Source organism: Scomber japonicus, chromosome 21 (genome assembly GCF_027409825.1).
Source record: "Scomber japonicus isolate fScoJap1 chromosome 21, fScoJap1.pri, whole genome shotgun sequence".
Lineage (NCBI taxonomy): Eukaryota > Metazoa > Chordata > Actinopteri > Scombriformes > Scombridae > Scomber > Scomber japonicus.
In genome coordinates this window covers 1186532-1206790 of record NC_070598.1, presented here as the reverse complement: position 1 = coordinate 1206790, position 20259 = coordinate 1186532, and the positions used below count along the sequence as shown (strand labels likewise).

The 20259-nt window shown below is 42.2% G+C and overlaps 1 protein-coding gene across 1 annotated transcript; it reads left to right on the top strand.

The window, feature by feature from the left end:
* The first annotated feature begins 10689 nt into the window (after positions 1–10689).
* On the top strand, positions 10690–11640 carry inhbaa (inhibin subunit beta Aa). The gene is made up of 2 exons (XM_053342773.1): positions 10690–10717; positions 10823–11640. Exons 1-2 carry the CDS (start codon positions 10690–10692, stop codon positions 11638–11640), a joined length of 846 nt encoding a protein of 281 aa, XP_053198748.1.
* The last annotated feature ends 8619 nt before the right edge of the window (positions 11641–20259 follow it).

The window sequence follows — 20259 nt, the reverse complement described above, 5'->3', positions numbered from 1 at the left end:
AAGGCGGGATTTTTTTTTGTTGTGTGTGTGTGTGTGTGTGTGTGTCTGTATGTGTGTGTGTCTGTGTGTATTTGGTGTGCGTGTGTGTATGTGTCTCTGTGTGTGCGTATATTTCTGTGTGTGTATTCCTGTGCCTGTGTGTGTGTGTGTGTGCATCTGTGTGTGTGTGTGCATCTGTGTGTATGTGTGTGTGTGTGTGTATTCCTGTGTGTGTGTGTATTCCTGTGTGTGTGTGTATTCCTGTGTGTGTGTGTGTTCCTGTGTGTGTTCCTGTGTGTGTGTATGCCTGTGTGTGTGTATTTCTGTGTGTGTGTGTTTCTGTGTGTGTGTGTGTGTGTGTGTGTGTGTGTGTGTGTGTGTGTGTTTTGACTATAAGTGAGTTTGGCATTCAGACGCCGAGCCTCTCGCCACATTTGTTTACCGGCCGTTCCGACAGCGTTACACAGATTCAGTTTCAGCTCAGTGTGTGTGTGTGTGTGTGTGTGTGTGTGTGTGTGTATTTACTAACACTCACATGTGGAGCCAATAATAAGGCCGAGCAGGGCGTCGACCGGCGGCGTCTGGAGCAGATTTCTGCCGAGCCTGACAGTCCGTACTGAGGGTTCACACCTTTAAATGAAGAGGAGAAAAAAGGAGCATTACAAGGGATGAAGGAAGGAGGAAGGATGGAAAGAAGGATGGATGGAAGGAAGGATGGATGGAAGGAAGGAAGGTAGGGGGGAGGAAATAAAGAGAGAGGAGGAGGGAGGAAGGGAAGAAAGAAGGAAGGGAGGACAGAAGGAGGGAGGAGGAAGAACAGATGGAAGTAAGGAAAGGAAGGAAGGAAGGACGGAGGAAGGAAAGAAGGGAGGGAGGAGAGAAGGTGGGAGGGAGGAAGGACAGATGGAAGTAAGAAAGGAAGGAAGGAAAAAGGAAGGGAGGAGAGAAGGAGGGAGGGAGGAAGAAACAGATGGAAGTAAGGAAAGGAAGGAAGGAAGGACGGAGGAAGGAAGAAGGAAGGGAGGAGAGAAGGTGGGAGGGAGGAAGAACAGATGGAAGTAAGGAAAGGAAGGAAGGAAGGATGGAGGAAGGAAAGAAGGAAGGGAGGAAGAACAGATGGAAGTAAGGAAAGGAAGGAAGGAAGGACAGAGGAAGGAAAGAAGAAGGGAGGAGAGAAGGAGGGAGGGAGGAAGAACAGATGGAAGTAAGGAAAGGAAGGAAGGAAGGACGGAGGAAGGAAAGAAGGAAGGGAGAGAGAAGGTGGGAGGGAGGAAGAACAGATGGAAGTAAGGAAAGGAAGGAAGGAAGGATGGAGGAAGGAAAGAAGGAAGGGAGGAAGAACAGATGGAAGTAAGGAAAGGAAGGAAGGAAGGACAGAGGAAGGAAAGAAGGAAGGGAGGAGAGAAGGAGGGAGGGAGGAAAGACAGATGGAAGGGAAGAAAGAAGGCAGGGAGGAAGGAAAGGAAGAAGGACGGACGGAGGAAATAAGGAACGAGGGAGGGGAGAAAGGAAAAGAGGAAGGGAAGAAAGAAGGCAGGGAGGAAGGAAAGGAAGGAAGGAAGGAGGAAGGAAGGAAGGAAGAAGAGGACGTAATAACTTGTAATAAATGTCTCCTTTAAGCAGCTTCAAAGTTACAACACTAAAGATACGACTCAACTTCATCATGTTGAGAGAAATGTTAAAAACCCAGGACCCCCCCCCCTCCCTCTACCCCCCCTCAAATCCCCTTAAACCCCCCCAAACCCCCCCTAAATCCCCCCCCCCCCCCCCCCCCCCCCACATTACATTTCAAGTGTCTTTAAACTCATAAACAGTGTCAGGAGCCAGAGACCTCGCCCACTGATCCCCCCTAATGTAAACCAACACAGACAGGAGGAAGGGAGCACTGAGAGCCTTCTGACACTGATGGGAGGGAAGGAAAGGAAGGAAGGAAGGAAAGGAAGGAAAGGAGGGAAGGCAAGAAAGGAAAGGAAAGGAAGGAAGGGAAGGAAAGGAGGAAGGAAAGGAAGGAAAGGAAGGAAGGAAGGAAATTGACCCGACTTTTTTGATTGTTCCTTCCTCCCTCTTTCTTTAATTTTTCCTTCCTTCTTCCCCTCTTTCCATACTTCTTTTCTCACTTTCTTCCATTCTTTCTTTCCTTCCTGCCTCCTTCCCTTTCTTATTCCCTTCCTTCCTTACTTCCTCCCTGCCTTCTCTCCTTTCTATTTTCCTACCTCCCTTCTCTCCTCACTCCTTTCTTCCTTCCAACCTCCCTTCTCTCCTCACTCCTTTCTTCCTCCCTCCCTCCTTTCTCCTTTACTTCCTTCCCTTCTCTCCTTACTCCTTTCCTTGCTCCCTCCCTTCCTTACTCCTTTCCTTCCTTCCCATCCTCCCTCCTTGCTCCTTTCCTTCCTTGACCTGAGGACAACAGGAGGGTTCAAACAGTCTGATCTGTCACCTCGTCTCCTTCCTCACCTCGTCTCTTTCCTCACTTCGTCTCCTTCCTTACCTCCTCTCCTTCCCTCACCTCGTCTCCTTCCTCACCCCCCCCCCCCCCCATCCGTCCGTCCATCCTGACTCTTTGTATTTCATGTAGTCAGTGTGGGAACGAGAGCGGAGCGGCCGGCAGCAGCTGTGCAAACTGTGAATCCCAACAGAAGCTGATGTTTCTTTGTGTGAACGGTCGCACCGATGGACGGAGACGCAGAAAAGAAAAAAAAAAAAAAAAAAAAGTGAAAATAAATAAAAGTTAAAAAAAAAAAAAAAGTCTGTAAGTGACATAAAAACAGCTGGACACACTCGTCTATTGAAGGAGGGATTACGGAGGACAAAGGGAGGACAGTGTGTGTGTTTGTACAGATGGGTGACTGTGTGTGTGTGTGTGTGTGTGTGTGTGTGTGTGTGTGTGTGTGTGTGTGTGTGTGTGTGTGTGTGTGTGTGTGTGTGTGTGTGTGTGTGTCAGTAAACACAGCACACAGAGGATGAAGGGTGTGTTCATTCACTGATAGCAGAGTCTCAGTTCAGCCCCCCCCCCACCCTAAATGTGACGACGCCCACCGAGGTCTAAAGCATGAGGTGATGCGTTCAGGTGCTCGTCTTAATCCTGTGAACTAGAGTTTCCCCATGAAGAAGAAGTCATGGTGGTTTTAACCCTCGTGTCGTCCTCCCGGGTCAAATTGACCCCGTCTTATTCTTCTTTCCTCCCTTCCTTCCTTCCGTCTGTACTTCATCCATTCCCCTTTCTTCCCTCCTTCTTTTATTGCCTCCTTCCTCCCTCCTTTCCTCCCTTCCTTCCTTCCTCCCTCCCTCCTTTCCTCCTTTCCTTCATTATTCCTTCCTCCCTTCCTTCTTTCCTCCCTCCTTCTCTCTTTCTTTCCTTTGTCCTTCTTTCATACCTTCCTTCGTCCCTCCTTTCCTTCCTTCTTCCTTCTTTCCTTCCTTCTTCCTCCCTCTCTTCCTCCCTCCTTTCCTTCCTTCCTCCTTTCCTTTCCTTTCCTCCCTTCCTCCCTCCTTTCCTTCCTTCCTTCCTTGACTCGAGGACAACAGGAGGGTTAATGTGAAACCTGAGAATCACAGAGGAGCAGGATCTGGTCTCTGCTGGTCCAGCTTTGGTTGGACTGAGACTTTGATAGTGTTCAGAGGCTTTTGAAGGTCTAAGCTGACTATTCTGATGGTGTAAACTGGGCGTTTGATGGTGTAAACTGGGTGTTTGATGGTGTAAACTGGGTCTCTGATGGTGTAAACTGGACGTTTGATGGTGTAAACTGGGCGTTTGATGGTGTAAACTGGGCGTTTGATGGTGTAAACTGGGTCTCTGATGGTGTAAACTGGGCGTTTGATGGTGTAAACTGGGTCTCTGATGGTGTAAACTGGGTCTCTGATGGTGTAAACTGGGTCTCTGATGGTGTAAACTGGGTCTCTGATGGTGTAAACTGGGCGTTTGATGGTGTAAACTGGGTGTTTGATGGTGTAAACTGGGCGTTTGATGGTGTAAACTGGGTGTTTGATGGTGTAAACTGGGCGTTTGATGGGGTAAACTGGGCATTTGATGGTCTATGTTTGGTTTTTTAAACATAAACTCAGGATTTGATAGCATGCTGAGAGTTTCTGAAGGTCTAAATTGAACATCTTTCATCTTTCATGCCATAAACTGAGATTGATGGTCTAAACTGGGGTTTTCAGGTTTCAGAGTTTGAGTGTTTGAGTGTTTGGAGGCTTTTGAAGGTCTAAATGGACTATTTTGGTTTTCTAAACTGGGTTTCTGATGAAGTAAACTGGGAAGTTGAAGGTCTTAACTGGGTTTTGATAGCACACAAGTGGCTTTTTAAAAGGTCTACATTGACAATTTTCATGGCATAAATTGGGATTGATGGTTTAAACTGGGAAGTTAAATAAATAAAATGGGTCTTTGATGGTGCAGCGTTGGGTTTGGGAGCATGAGAAAGTGTTTTGAAGGACTGAAGTGAGAATCTGAAGGCATAAACTTGGATTGGTGGTGTAAACTGAGACGTTAAAGGTATAAACTGGGTCTTATCTTGGTTTTAATGTGTAACCTGAGGATCTGATGGCATACAGAGGCTTCTGAAGATCTACACTGACTATTTAGATGGTCTAAACTGGGTTTCTGATGATCCAACCTTGGTTCTGTGAGTATAAACTAAGAATATGATGAGGCTTTTGAAGGTCTAAAGTGAGAATTTGATGGTATAAACTGGGTTCTGATGGTGTAAACTGGGTTTTTGATGGTGTAAACTGGGTTCTGATGGTGTAAACTGGGTTTTTGATGGTGTAAACTGGGTTTTTGGTGGTGTAAACTGGGCTTTTGGTGGTGTAAACTGGGTATCTGATGGTGTAAACTGGGTTCTGATGGTGTAAACTGGGCTTTTGGTGGTGTAAACTGGGTTCTGATGGTGTAAACTGGGTTTTTGATGGTGTAAACTGGGTTCCTGATGGTGTAAACTGGGTTTTTGATGGTGTAAACTGGGTTCCTGATGGTCTAGCTTTGGTTTTGTGAGCATAAAGTAAGAGTTTGATAGTATACGGAGGCTTCTGAAGGTCTAAACTGACTATTTTGACGGTCTAAACTGGGTTTCTGATGATCCAACCTTGGTTCTGTGAGCATAAACTATGAATCCAATGAGGCTTTTGAAGGTCTAAAGTGAGACACTGATGGCTTAAACTTGGATAAGTGGTATAAACTGGGTCTCTGATGGTGTACGGAGGCTTTTGAAGGTCTAAAGTGAGACTCTGAAGTGTAAACTGTCTCTTTGCTGGTTCTTGTTTGTCTCAGCAGCAGATTGTTTCACTCGGTACTTTTCTTCTTGTTTCTGTTCATTATTTTCTGTTAGAAGTCTGGTACCAAGAAAAAAAGGTTTGTTTTGGTGTCATTTGATATTGAAATCTTTAGATCGATCTGATGAAGTTTGACCTTTGACCCTTTGAGAGCTTTGAGGGGAAAATCATCTGTGGTTTCAGCTGTGGAGGAAGATCGCTGCTCCGAGCTTCCAGGTGTCTGATAACACGAAACTTTAATCTCTCAAACGTTCCTTCAACAGATGACTCTCCCTCTGCGCTGTGTGTGTGTGTGTGTGTGTGTGTGTGTGAAGGGGGGGGATTACAGAGGATTTAATAAGATTTATCATAAACAAAGAGCGAAACCTTTTAACAACATACCGAGCAGTGTTAGTGTCACATGTTGGCAGGATGTGTTGTTTAGCTTCGTCTGATAAATCAAATCAGAGTCATAATACTGCCGAATGTTTGGAGGCTGAAGACGAAGATGATGAAGATGATGTTTGGAGGCTGCTGACCGTGAAGACGAAGATGATGAAGATGATGAAGATGATGTTTGGAGGCTGAAGATGATGATCTTCAAAGAGCTGAGAGGCTCTAAGGAGATGGTTTTAATGGTCCAAACTCTGGTTTCAATGGTCCAAACTCTGGTTTCAATGGTCCAAACTCTGGTTTCAGTGGTCCAAACTGGTTTTAATGGTTCAAACTCTGGTTTCAATGGTCCAAACTCTGGTTTCAATGGTCCAAACTCTGGTTTTAATGGTTCAAACTCTGGTTTCAATGGTCCAAACTCTGGTTTTAATGGTCCAAACTCTGGTTTTAATGGTTCAAACTCTGGTTTTAATGGTTCAAACTCTGGTTTCAATGGTCCAAAGTCTGGTTTTAATGGTTCAAACTCTGGTTTCAATGGTCCAAAGTCTGGTTTCAATGGTCCAAACTCTGGTTTCAGTGGTCCAAACTCTGGTTTTAATGGTCCAAACTGGTTCTGATTGTCTGAACTGGTTTCAAGAACTTTAACTTTACATTTGATGGTGTTAGCTGGTTTCTGATTGTCTAGACTGGGAGTTTCATAGTTTGAACTGTTTTTAATGGTCTAAACTGAACTTTTAGTAGTATGAACTGGGTGTGTGATGGTCTACACTGGACATTTGGTGCTTTAAACTGGGTGTGTGATTGTTTAAACATGGTTTTAATAACGTTAACTTTCCAGTTGATGGTCTCCACTAGATTTAGGATGCTATAAATAGTTTATTTTATGGCTTAAATTAGATATCTCTTAAAAGGAATCATGTACAGCTAGTTTCTCTGTTACAGACTCACTTCACTGTTTCATTCATTTTAAACTTGAGTGTAAAGTAACATGAGAGCTTGTGTTTGTCTCCGTTCCTCCCTCACCGCTGTGCTGTCCAAACACAGACATGATGACAAACTGTGTGTGTGTGTGTGTGTGTGTGTGTGTGTCTGTGTGTGTGTGTGTGTGTGTGTGTGTGTGTGTGTGTGCCAGCAGACGAGGGCCAGAAATCAGGTTTTATGAGTTGTTGAGACATCAGATCAGTCTTCTGTAAATGGAGGGGGGATTAGAGCGGGAGAGCGATGAGCTGTGAGCAGAAGACTCGCAGAGTTCGGACAGACTCCAGGAAACTCAAACGTCTCCGTCTTTTCAAACGAGCTGCTGGAGCTTCGTCCGTCTCACCTGCTCCGTCCAGCCTTTACATGTTTTCACACATTAACAACGCGTCGGCTAAACTTCACATCACCATTAGCGCTCAGATTGATTTCCTTTCTTCCAGCTGGCGGGTTCGCTTCACTCGCACAGACTCCAAACTTTTACTTTTTTTAGTCTGGACGCTGCAGCACACAATTACATCTGAAACATTATATTAAAATCATGTTGTTTGGACAGTTTGTGTTTGTCTGGCAGCTGAATCAGACCTCAGTAATAATGGGAGTAAATCCCTGCAGTCAGGATCCAGCAGCAGAGTGGAGCCTGTTTTTACAGATTAATGACATCACATGTGAGTGTAATGTCTGCCTGTCCACATACTTTTGGCCACATATTATAAATAATTCATCAAAGTCGCCGTTTAGTCGAATTTATTAAGTTGAAGTTACTGTTGCATTCAAAGACCGTCGGACGTCTGTGGTTTGTAAAAAGCTGCTGAACTCTAAAAGTCTAAAACCATCCAGCACAGAAGTGGAAACTTATTAACCCTCCTGTTGTCCTCAGGTCAAGGAAGGACAGGAGGAAGGAAGGAAAGGAGTAACAAGGGAGGGAGGAAAGAAGGAAGGAAGGAAAGGAGTAACGAGGGAGGGAGGAAGGAAAGGAGTAAGGATGAAAAGAGGAAAGAATTTAGGACAGAAGTAAGGAAGGACAGAAGGAAGGAAAGGAGTAAGGAGGGAGGGAGGAAAGGAGGAAGGAAGGAAGGGAGTAAGGACGAAAAGAGGAAGGAATTTAGGAGAGAAGGAAGGAAAGGAGGAAGGAAGGAAGGAGGAGGGAGCAAAGAAAGAAGGGTGGAGGGGAAGAAGGAAGGAAAAATCAAGAAATAGGGAAGAAGGAAAGACAGAAGGGAAGAAAGAAGGAACAGTCAAAAGAGAGACGGGGTCAATTTGACCCGGGAGGACGACAGGAAGGTTAATCATTTATTCTCCTCCGACATCTTTTCATCTTTTCATCCTTTCATCTTTTCATCTTTTCAGACAAACAGAATCAGCAGCAGCGTCTCTGCAGCGTTTCTGCAGACGTGGACACGCGACAGTAAATCACACGGATGTAACAGACGTCCGTCCGCAGCTCGTCTGTCATTACACACATAATAAGCGGCTCTCCATGTGACTTCACCGCTGCTAACGTGTTATTAGGATTTCCTCCGCCGGGACGCTCAGACGCTCGCTGAGCAGACGCTTGCTGAGCTGCTGCAGCTTCATCAGGAGCTTTGAGCCAGACGCAGATTTACACTTTAACACTTTTATTTACTTCAGTCAGGTTAAAAACTAAACAGGGACCAACAGCTTTTAACCCTTTACTGGGCAAATTATTATATTTGGTAACTTCTGTAAATATCCCAAAATATCCTTCCTTCCTTCCTTCCTTCCTTCCTTCCTTTCCTCCCTGCCTTCTTTCTTCCCTTCCTCTTTTCCTTTCTCCCTCCCTCGTTCCTTATTTCCTCCATCCTTCCTTCCTTTCCTTCCTTCCATCTGTTCTTCCTCCCTCCCTCCTTCTCTCCTCCCTTCCTTCTTTCCTTCCTCCATCCCCCTTTCTTCTTCCTTCCTGCCTTCTTTCTTCCCTTCCTCTTTTCCTTTCTCCCTCCCTCGTTCCTTATTTCCTCCGTCCTTACTTCCATCTGTTCTTCCTCCCTCCCTCCTTCTCTCCTCCCTTCCTTCTTTCCTTCCTCCATCCCCCTTTTCTTCTTCCTTCCTTCCTTCTTTCTTCCCTTCCTCCCTCCCTCCTTCTCTCTTTCTTTCCTCCCCCCTACCTTCCTTTCCTTCCTTCCCTCCCTTCCTTCCCTCCCTTCCTTCCTTCCATCCTTCCTTCCTCCCTCCCTTCCTTTCAATGAGTGTCCTATAAAGGGTTAAAGGATTCATCTGTTAAATGAGCTTCAACGTGTTTAATTTGCTGCTTTTCTTCATCATACGTGATAATAAACTGATTATCTGAAGTTTTATAGACAGAACGATGAACTGAGTTTATTAAAAATCAATCATTAGTTGCAGCTCTAGTTTTATCCTGCAAGTCTGTGTTAAATGCATTTCATCTTTTTTATTATTTTTCTGATCACATCTGCAGAAGACATCATCATAATCTGATGAGTTATTAATTATGTGTAAGTGAGCAGCAGCAGTAAAGTGAACATTTTACACAGATGATGCGTTCAATGTCACAGGAAACGGGAACACTGGCAAATATTCACACATGAGAATCTTCCAACACAGAATCTGATCATCATTTATCCAAATTATTGCTGATTAATCTTCTTTTATTTGACTAATGAACTCGTTACTTCAGCTCTACAGTCAGCAGCTCATAAATATAAAAGTTTAACGTATAAAACAGATTAAAATCAGCTGATAAATGTAGTTTAGAAGGAAATCGAGCGTTTGTTGTGGACTATTTCCAGCGGCGGATGAATCCAGGTTTAGTGTGTGTGTCATAACAGAGGATTAAAATATATCATAATGTTTGGTAGTAGATGAAATCAGTGAGAAGAAGAAGAAACATGCAGATTATCAGTAGATTTATCTTCTTCTTCTTCTTCTTCTCAGAAACTCTATTTTCTAAGAAATAATGAATGAATGAGCGTCTCTGAAGTGATGATGATGTAAGTGAGATAATCGCCTCCGAATTGTCAGTTAAACGGCGTTAATGGACTCGCTAAAGTGCCGACCGCCTCCACACACACACACACACACACACACACACACACACACACACACACACACACACACGGCCGCCCATTCACACCGTTCAGCAGAGCATCGCTGCTGCTGCTGACATTCATAAACTCCTCAAATCGTGACTTTGATAATTTGATGTGTGTGTGTGTGTGTTGATAATTTGGTGCGTGTGTGTGTGTGTGTGTGTGTGTGTGTGTGTGTTGCTGAACGCCTACGAGCGAGAGACGAGCGACAGCGAGAGGAAAAGGTGACGCGGAGATCTTATGTAACGGCGCTGGATGTGTAATTGGGTCTTCAAAGTGGTGATTAGGTTTTCTAGAAAAAGGCCCGGAGGTTTTCTAGGAAGTGTAAAATGCAGGTCTGGACGTGTGTGTGTGTGTGTGTGTGTGTGTGTGTGTGTGCGTGTGTGTATGTGTGTGTGGAAGGAAGTTCTGCTCTTGTCGCCGTTTCAAACTTATTATTTTATTGTCTAAATGACTAATAGATTAATTAAAAACTACTCAGAAATGAAACCTCAAACTAACCTTTAGCATTAGAGCCGCGTTCAGGGTGAAGAAAACAGAACAGGAAACGTCTCACCTTCCAAAATAAAACAGCGTACGTCTTTATATTTGACTAAATAAAAGACAGATTTAATGTTTTTTCAGACGAGCTGCTGCAGTAAATTCAGACACACTGAGCAGCTGTAACGACAACAGACAACACGGCTCCTGGTGGGAACCATTAACTGACTCCAAAACCTCTGACCACCACTGCTGAGTCAGCAGGAAGAGTCCAATCTGTGTGTGTGTGTGTGTGTGTGTGTATGTGTGTGTGTGTGAGGTCTTGTTAGAGATGGTAACATAATGATAAGTGTGTGCCGTGTGTGTGTGTGTGACTCTATAGCTCTGATGTGGCTAACACACAACCACATCATGCGTGTGTGTGTGTGTGTGTGTGTGTGTGTGTGTGACAGAGTAAACTTATTTCTCTCTCACACACGCACACACACACACACACACACACACACACACACACACATCAGGTCGTTTGTGTTGGCGTCTGGTGATGCGTTCACAGTCCTCGGCTGCACGCAGTAAAAGAAAAGTCTGATGTGTTTTGCAGCCTGTAGAATCATTGCTGTTGCCATGGTTACCTGTATCATATGATCCTAACCCCGCCTGTCTGTGTGTGTGTGCAGGTGATTCTCCGGGCCTGGTGAACTTCGTGCTGTCTAAAGAAGGAGGCGATCTGTCTCTGGTGGAGCAGGCCAACGTCTGGCTCTTCCTTCGTTTGGCGAAGACGAACCGCAGCCGAGCCAAAGTCGCCATCCAGCTCTTCCAGCAGGGCCGGCTTCCCAACGGACACGCGTCCCCGCCGCAGGACGACATCCTCCTGGCAGAGAAGACGGTGGACACCCGTCGCAGCGGCTGGCACACCTTCCCGGTGTCGGCGGCGGTGCAGAAGCTGCTGCAGAGCGCGGAGACGACGCTGAGCCTGCGGGTGTCCTGCCCGCTCTGCGCTGACGCTGGCGCCACGCTCGTCCTCGTGTCCGGCGGCTCGGAGACGTCGCAGCGCGCCAACCAGAGGGAGCAATCCCACCGGCCCTTCCTCATGGCGGTGGTGCGGCAGGGCGACGGCAACGACTCGCGGCGGCGCAGGAAGCGCGGGCTGGAGTGCGACGGGAAAGTCCGCGTCTGCTGCAAGCGGCAGTTCTACGTCAACTTCAAAGACATCGGCTGGAACGACTGGATAATCGCGCCGCCCGGTTACCATGCCAACTACTGCGAGGGAGAGTGCCCCTCCCACGTGGCGAGCATCGCCGGGTCCACGTTGTCCTTCCACTCCACCGTCATCAGCCACTACCGCATGAGGGGCTACAGTCCCTTCCAGAACCTGCGGTCGTGCTGCGTGCCCACCCGGCTACGAGCCATGTCCATGCTCTACTACAACGAGGAGCAGAAGATCATCAAGAAGGACATCCAGAACATGATCGTGGAGGAGTGCGGCTGCTCGTAAACACAACCTGAACCGGATCGGTCCGGACTGAACTGGACTAGACAGGACGTCTGACGGCAGACGGGAGGGGTTGGAGGGAGGAGATGGGAGGAGTTGGGAGGAGTTGACGGGAGGAGATGGGAGGAGTTGACGGGAGGAGATGGGAGGAGATGGGAGGAGTTGACGGGAGGAGATGGGAGGAGTTGACGGGAGGAGATGGGAGGAGTTGACGGGAGGAGATGGGAGGAGTTGGAGGAGAGGAAGATGAACAGGTGACTTTTATGATCCTCATCGCGTTTCTTCGCAGCGTTTCGTTCTTCTCCTCCCCGCGACGCTCCGTCCTCGTCCAGCTGAACTCAGAGAGAGTCTTGATGGCACTTTCAGAATAAAAGAAAAGAAAAAAGATAGAAAAAAAAGAATATCTAATATATTTTTGTTACAAACGGAGGGAGCGAGGCTTATTTATGTGGCTGAGACGTTCAAGCACCACTCGACCCGTCAGACCTTGGAGTGACGAGGTGCTTGAAAAAACTACAAAAACAAAACAAAAAAATACAAAAAAAATCTCAAAACTATGCAACTTGTTTCACGTATTATGATTTTATTGTATTTTACTTTGTTTTTGTTTGTTTCCCAACTGTTTACTTTTTTCAAAATGTACGAGGAAGAACGAAGAAGACTCTTTTGTATTATTTTTGGAAGTATAAATATGTGTGTGTGTGTGTGTGTGTGTGTGTGTGTGTGTGTGTGTGTGTGTGTGTGTTGAGAGATACTTGAAAGAAACAAGTTGGCTCGGCTGCTGGAACCAAACACTTCTTTATGTTACCATGGTTACCGTGTTGATGTTATAATTATTATTGTCAGTAAGTATATTAATAATATTATTGTTAATGTTAATAATATTTTTTTGTTTGGCTGCATTTGTTGTTATTTTTGTGTTTTTTTTGTTTTTTTTGAAGAAACGTTATGAACGTTTTAATTTTTTGCACTATAGCGACACTCGTGTTCAGATTAGCTGCAGACTGAAGACAAGACTGGTTTCAGACAGTTCACAGGTTTGATCAGCCACATGTTGTTGGTAAAATCATTATAAGTCGTTCTGGGCTTATAAATAATGAAAATCCTGATTCGGGCGTTTAAAAAAAAAAAGAAAAGAAGATATAACAGCTGATGCATCGTAACCAGGATGTTAGAAATACTGATCAGTTTGTATCGAAGCTCCAGGAATAAAAATCTGATTGTGGCAGACGTTTTGCATCCTTCACTTTTTGTTATTTTACATGTATTTTTGTTGGATTTACATTTATTATATGTAACTTTACTGAATCATCTACCATGACATGAAAACTCTCCACGTTAAAAAACAAACAAAAAACCCTCCAACGTCATTATGATACCAACATTATAAAGAACTTTTTAAGACGACAGGAAGTTCTTTGTAACTTATCGGAAGCAGGTTGAAAGAAGAAATGTCTCCGCTGCTTCCTTTAACAAAATAATATTTATTAAAAACTAAATATTGTGTTAGAAGCAGCTGGGAAATAGAGACTGAAAACAAAACATTGTGGAAATAAACATATTGATTTTATATCAGTAGATAAATGTTGGTGGTTTTTTACTTTTCTTGCATCAATAGCAACACTAGCTGGAATAATAATAATGCAGATTAGCAGACTGTGTTGATGTATAAAGAAAACTGGACACTGGAGAACAGCGCCAATTTGACACAGTGGCCAAACTGTGTAATTACAACATCACATGATTCACATTGGTCCAAAAATTACTTATTTTTATAGGCTTTTGTTTTGAAAGGGACAACTGTAAATCAGCAGATAATTTTTTTAGCATCAAAAAATAACTAATAAAATAATATTTGATCAATTTGGATCAATTCAAGTTTATTCAATCTCGGCCGGTGTAAGTCTCTACTGAGCATGCTCAGTTTGGCTTCATGTACTGACAAACGACTTTCCAGTTCTCTTTAAAGATCCATGTCAAACTGCAGCTAAACACACAGTAGATGCTGCATTTAAAGTATTTAGTCAGTGTTGGTCTGATGAACGAGACCCACAGCGGCTGGAGGAACTTCCTGTCTGTTCGGGTCGGATTGAACGAGGATAAATTAAAAAGCACTTAGAAGAAGAAAAGTGTAGATTTTTGGCTTAAAAACTAAAAAAAAAAAAAATCTAAATCACCTTAAAAACAGCTTCTATCTCTGCTGCAGTTTAACAAGCTAGACAAAGAAAGTTAAAGGTTGTCTGTTAAAAGTTGTAGATAAAGATTACTTCATCATTAATATTACTACAAATAAAATGAAACAGCTGTGGTCACTGCATGTAACTGCAGGTTTAATCCCACAGTTTACACATCGCTCATTTAGATTCCAGCGGCTGATGAAGGCAGTGAAATAAAACAGAAGCTAGTAAAAGTGGAACCTGAGATGGAGTTATTTGGTTAAATCAAGACTGAACTTTAATGCTTCATTACTATTAACGGTAACGTATTTCTCGTCAAAGTTGCACTTTAGTGAAAGCTTCTGGTCATTTGAAAGGATTTTTTTTTCTTTTTAATTCAAACCACAACATGAAATAATCCACACAAAAGCACAAAAGCTAAATACAACTCCTTTAAAAGAATCAACCTACGAATAAATCCTCTAAAAAGGTTTTTGGTCCTTTGGTTTGTAACGATGAGCAGATGAAGTACGATGTCATCGGCATATTATTTGATTTTAGCAAGAAACTTTAATTGGAATTCTAATCTAATTTTAATCAAAAGTGAACTTTAATGCTTAAATTAATTGAAATTAAAAGTTGCACTTCAGTGAAAGCTTCTGATCTTTGAAAGCGATTTGAAAAAATTTGAACCCTTCCCCCGAAATAATCTCCCAATAAGCACAAAAACTATCACAACTCCCTTATGTCCCTTAAAAATAATTAACCTATGAATAAATCCCCTTAAAAAAGGTTTAGACGTGGAGATTTGTGATAAAAATACAATCTTTGGTTTGTAATGCCGAGCAAATGAACATTTATCTAAGAGACAATGATGTCATCGGCATAATATTTGATTTTTTTCCGAGTTCGCAGTTAAAAGCTTTTTAAAAAAGCTTGTAAGTGGAACTTTGAATTAGTCAAATTATTATTTCCAGAGCCGAGACTCAACGTTGATGCTTGATTTCAATTTCAATTAATATTAACGTTTTTTGGGGGGGGTTGTTTTTTTCCCAAAGTTGCACTTTAGTGAAAGTTTCTTGGTCTTCGAAAGCAATTTTAAAAAACCCTTAATTACAAGAATTAACCTTTAAATAAATCTCTTAAAAATCCCCTTAACAGCTCTTTAAATGTGGAGACAAGTGAAACAAATATTGTCCTTTGGTTTGTAATGATGAGCAAATGAACAGTTTCCATATTATTTAATTTTCTTTTTAAGTTAACAGTAAAATAAAGAAGATTCCCGTTGAAGCATTTCAGAGATGTTTTCACTTTTTAGAGGAAGAGATGAAGGTTTTGCTCTGGAGGTAAATCATCGATGGTCCAGTGTTTTAGTTTGCTTTAGAACACCAAAGAGTCGAGTTTGTGCATTTTTATTTGAGTGCGAGAGAAGTTCAACTTTCATTAAATGATGTTGAAAAGTTAAAAAACAAAAAACAACAAAAAAAAAAAAGAGTTAATTCATTTACAGACTGATTTACGTCCATTTCACTGAAGTTGATGATTCAGTTTCTCTGAATGTGAGACGACGGATGTTCGATTCATGCTTTGGTTTCACTTTTATTTAGTTTTTGATTTTTTTTCTTTGAGTTACGATGTTTTTATTTTCTCACGTTCTGCTCTTGTCTCTCCCTGCACACCGAGAACTACGTTTCCCACAATGCTTTACTGCGTACTTTCCTCTATATGAAAAAGACAATCCACAGACGCCTTGTTCTGTTTTTTGGGAGAAAACTAAACGCCGTCCAATCAAATCAAATCTGGTCATTTGAGTGTTTCTGTATCGTATATGTTGATATCAGTATTGTCGACTTGTTCACCAAAAGTTTTGGCGTATCGGTCCCTTTTTGATGAAGTCACGCGTGCTACGTGTTTTTTTTGTTGTTCTTGTTGTTCTTGTTTTAGAAGAGCGGAAAATCTTCTTCTGGACTTTTTGGGGACAAACTCGTCATAGTCCATCCTGTGTGTACATGGACACGTACAAAATGTCTGAAGAAAAAAAAAGTCTCAAAAAGGAGCAAAAAAGTAAAAAAGTAAAAAAAAAAAAAAAGAATAAAAGAAGTGGTTGTGTTTGTTCTTTTTATTAAGATGAAAAATATTGACACTGAACGAAGTGGACAAAGAATAAAAAGTCTATTTTTTATTCTGTATATATGGAAATCAAGTTTCCAGTATGTTGCATTGCTTTGTTGTACAAATCCAATGTGCTTGTGGCATTTTTCTAATCTAATTTATTTTACAGTATCTCTTTGTTTTTTGTTGTCTGCTTCACCATTAAAGTTTAAAGGATGTACACAAAGAAAATGTGTTCTTGGTCTCATAAATCTCAGAAAAACACGTTGTTCTTCCAAAATGTTCCTTTCATTCTGTCTCTGTTTCCTCCTCTATAAATACCTCATTTTATCTGTTACATGTTCTTAATGTCTCCATTACAGACGCTCCCTGCTGTTAATTAGGAAGAGGAAAAGGGCACAAGAAGGTTATTTTAGGGTACCACTGTTGTTAAAGCTTCTTTTTTTTAAACTCTTATAATAATTTGTCACCACCTTGCATCAGGTTTTAAAGCTCCGGCCGGCTCTGGGTCACGTTGACATTAATAATGATATAAACCTACCTTGTTAAACACATATTAAAAAGGTGATTGCAAAAACTGACGCTGAGCTTTTCCAGCTCGGAGGACGAACGCTGGAGCAAATCCAGCCGGTGAGGAGGAGACGCAGCAGGAATTCATTTCCACACGCAGAGGAAAAAATGCGGCGCTATTAAAGCTTTAACACACAAGGCGAGAGGTCAAAAGGTTGCTTGAATCCCATCGGTTTTCCTCCTCTGCCCTGTTAAACTTTAAAGCTGCTAAAAGGCGACACGCCTGACTGTTTGGTCTGAGCTACTGAGCCGAAAACAAGTGGAAACAATATGAGAGCCTGGTTCAAAAGGTAATAAAGCAAACGGTAATAAAGCAGATATAAATGCAGCAGGAAGAGAGCAGCAGGTTAGTCAGGTTTTAGGAACATTTAAAGGTCCCAAGAGATGAAAATGTCTTTTCCAGTATTGTTACTGTGTGTCTGGGTAACTTATCTGTAAGATTAAATACAACTATGTGAAATAGTTTCCTGTGCAGAGATTCAGTGATTAGCTGATTGGTTGGTTGACAGAAAGTTCATCAATTTTGACACCATTTAGTCTTTTTTGAGCAAATATGCCAATAGTTTGCTGGTTTGGGCTTTTTTAACTGTGAACATTGAATGAAACATGATATTAACTGATCAAAACAAGATATTTAACTTTGATTCTGAGAAGTCATAACAAACATTTACACTATTTTCTGACACTTGTTGCCATTAAATGTGATTTAATTTGTTTTATACTAGTGGGTAGATGGTCAGACCCTGCATACATCTGTAACACTGAGCATAATGTAGAGTATTATAACATAAGCATTTATATATAATATTCATTGTGCCCAGAAAAACTACAAAAGGAGTATGAGAACCATGAAACCACAGTATCGGGAGTTTCTTCTGTAGTAGTTTGAGGGTTCACTGAAAGATTGTAACAGTTTTAACAACAATGAATTAATGAGTGAGTGAAATTATAAATGCATAACTGTTAAGAAAGCTAAAAGTAATGAACAGATAGTTAAAATAGTTACCAGCAATGTATGAAAGGAGCAGATTAGTTTCACAAAGCAAGTTACAGCAGTAGCTAATCCAGAGTTTACATTAGCTGACACACAGCTCACGTTAGCTGACCAGAGCCCATGTTAGCTAACCCAGAGCTTACGTTCGCGGAGTAGAGCTTATGTTAGCTGACATAGAGCTTACATTAGCTGACAAGCGCTTACGTTAGCCGACCAGAGCTTATGTTAGCTGACATAGAGCTTATGTTAGCTGATCCAGAACTTACGTTAGCTGACCTGAGCTTACGTTAGCTGACCAGAGTTTACGTTAGCTGACCCAGAACTTAGGTTAGCTAACCCAGAGCTTACATTAGCTGACCAGAGCTCACATTAGCTGACATAGAGCTTACGTTAGCTGACCCAGAGCTTACGTTAGCTGACCCAGAGCTTACGTTAGCTGACCCAGAGCTTACGTTAGCTAACCCAGAGCTCATTTTAGCTGACCCAGAGCTTACATTAGCTAACCCAGAGCTCATTTTAGCTGACCCAGAGCTTATGTTAGCTCTCTTTCTGGAGCTGGAGACAGAGTTCCTCACATCTCAGGGTTGACAAACTCAAAATCACCAAACTCGGTTTTCTGTAGGCTGAACCGATGCCTCGCTCTTATGCCTCACACAGTTTGTGACAAGCATCACCTTCTCTGAGATCAGTATAGTGACACAGTCTCAGGTCTGACTGATGTGGCCCAGTGATCTGAGGTTGGACTGCATGCCTGAATTATATTAAGCAACTCATTCGTACCAGAAAAACACTCCTCGAGTTCAGAGATCATTCTGTTGAAGAAAACAACAACAACTTCCTGTTGAGTTTTTCTTCACCTCAACAATGAATCTATCCATCTGTTCAGATCTGGTTAGCCTCACACAAGGCCTTCGATCTGGCGTGAAGATGGTGATTCTGTGCTTCACATTTCAACTGATCAGTTCCTTTCTCTAGCAGCTGCTTCTCTAATTTCAACCTTTATTAACGTAGCATCAACATGTGCCATTTCTAACCTCTCCTCTTTACCCTCCACAGAAACCTCATCTGACACTGACCAGCAGATCACAGGTCTGTGCTGTTTCTTTGGGTGTGTATACTTCTGCACGAAAGGATCAAACTGCCTCTCCAGTGTCATGCACTCTAGGAAACTGCCTTTATTGTGGCTTTCAGCTATTTAGTCATGACCTTGAAATGGTCTTCCTTGCTTCCCCAATATGCAAAGTAAACTGTCCTTGTGTGTTACTGGGTGGTTTCATGTTTTTGAAATATGCTCAGTGCCTTTCTCCAATTACTGACTCCACCATTCACAAATACCTCCTGTCTGAGACTTTTACCAAATACCCAGAGAGCAGCATTTTTCCTAGACAAGTACTGCAGCCATTTAAAACTCTGGAACCAGTTTTGTTGGAAAGCTCTTTTTTGCGTGCTGAACTGATCCTGTGGGTAGAGCGACAGCTTTAACTGTTTAGGACATGTGTCCTTATCCCCCAAATCAAAAGAAACATCTTGAGACCCTGTTGCTTTGGCTTGGTGGCCGGTATGCCGCTCTCTCTCTCTCTCTCTCTCTCTCTCTCTCTCTCTCTCTCTCCTCTTATATTGTGAAAATAAACAACGAGCATATGTGAACAACTAGGAAAGTGTTTTAATGAAGATGTTCCTTTTTGAATAGTCCACTGATTTATGCTCTAAATGTAAAGTCTGGAAATCATTTAATGTGAGTAAGAAAACACATATCCATGAAATCTGCTCATTTTCTCACCTTGCTCTTCCTCTCAGTCCGTCCTCTCTCTCTCTCTCTCTCTCTCTATCTCTCTCTCCTTCTTTTTTTCACTGGCAATCACACATAAACATATTGTATTAAACTATAAAATGAAATATAATCTGAGTATTTGTGAGATAACTGTGTGATGTTGGCTGTCTGCAACTTTCTCACCTGGTTCATACTCTCTCCTTCTCTTCTTTATCGTCTTCTCTCCATCTTAGTGCTGTCGACCAAAAGGCAAATACAGCAACCAAACAGAGTATTAATAATCTAATAAGAGATATTAATTCATCCAGTTAATTCATAACATTACTCTCAGTTAATCAGTTAGATAACATAATCTTGACTTTACTCTCTCACCTGGACTTTGCTGTTTTCATAAATCGTTTCCATCTATGAAGAAACAGACATTTCCAGTGAGAGTTTGTTCCAATGCTGTAATTCAGACTGTAAATGAATTGTAAATATAATATCTGTCCTATCAGAATAAGATATTTGGACTACTTAGAATAAACTTACACTGTGCATCAGTTAGCTCGTTAGCAGCCCAGTTCAGAGAGCTAACGTTAGCCGATAATCTCTGAGTTAAACAACATCAGCTAACGTTTCAACTTTTGTTTTTCTGTGCTGTGAAATTTAATCACTTCTTCTTCAGTTAGCTAAAAGCAGTTGAAAGAGTTTGTTAAAAGTAACGGATAGCAGCCCAGTTAGCTAACGTTAGCCAATAATCTCTGAGTTAACATCAGCTAACGTTCGTTGACAAGTTTCACACCATAAAACTAAAACCAGAAAATTTGCTAACTTTTAGCTAACGTATTTGTGTTTATCTGTGCCGTGAAATTTAAAGCACTGTATACTTCTTCTTCTTCGGTTAGCTAAAAATGGCAGATTAGCAGTTGAAAGAGTCTTTTAAAAGTAACGGATAAACAACCAAAATAATTAGCTAAAAATAACGAATAACCAGTTGAATCAGCTAAAAGTTACGGCTAAACAGTTAGCCGCAAATA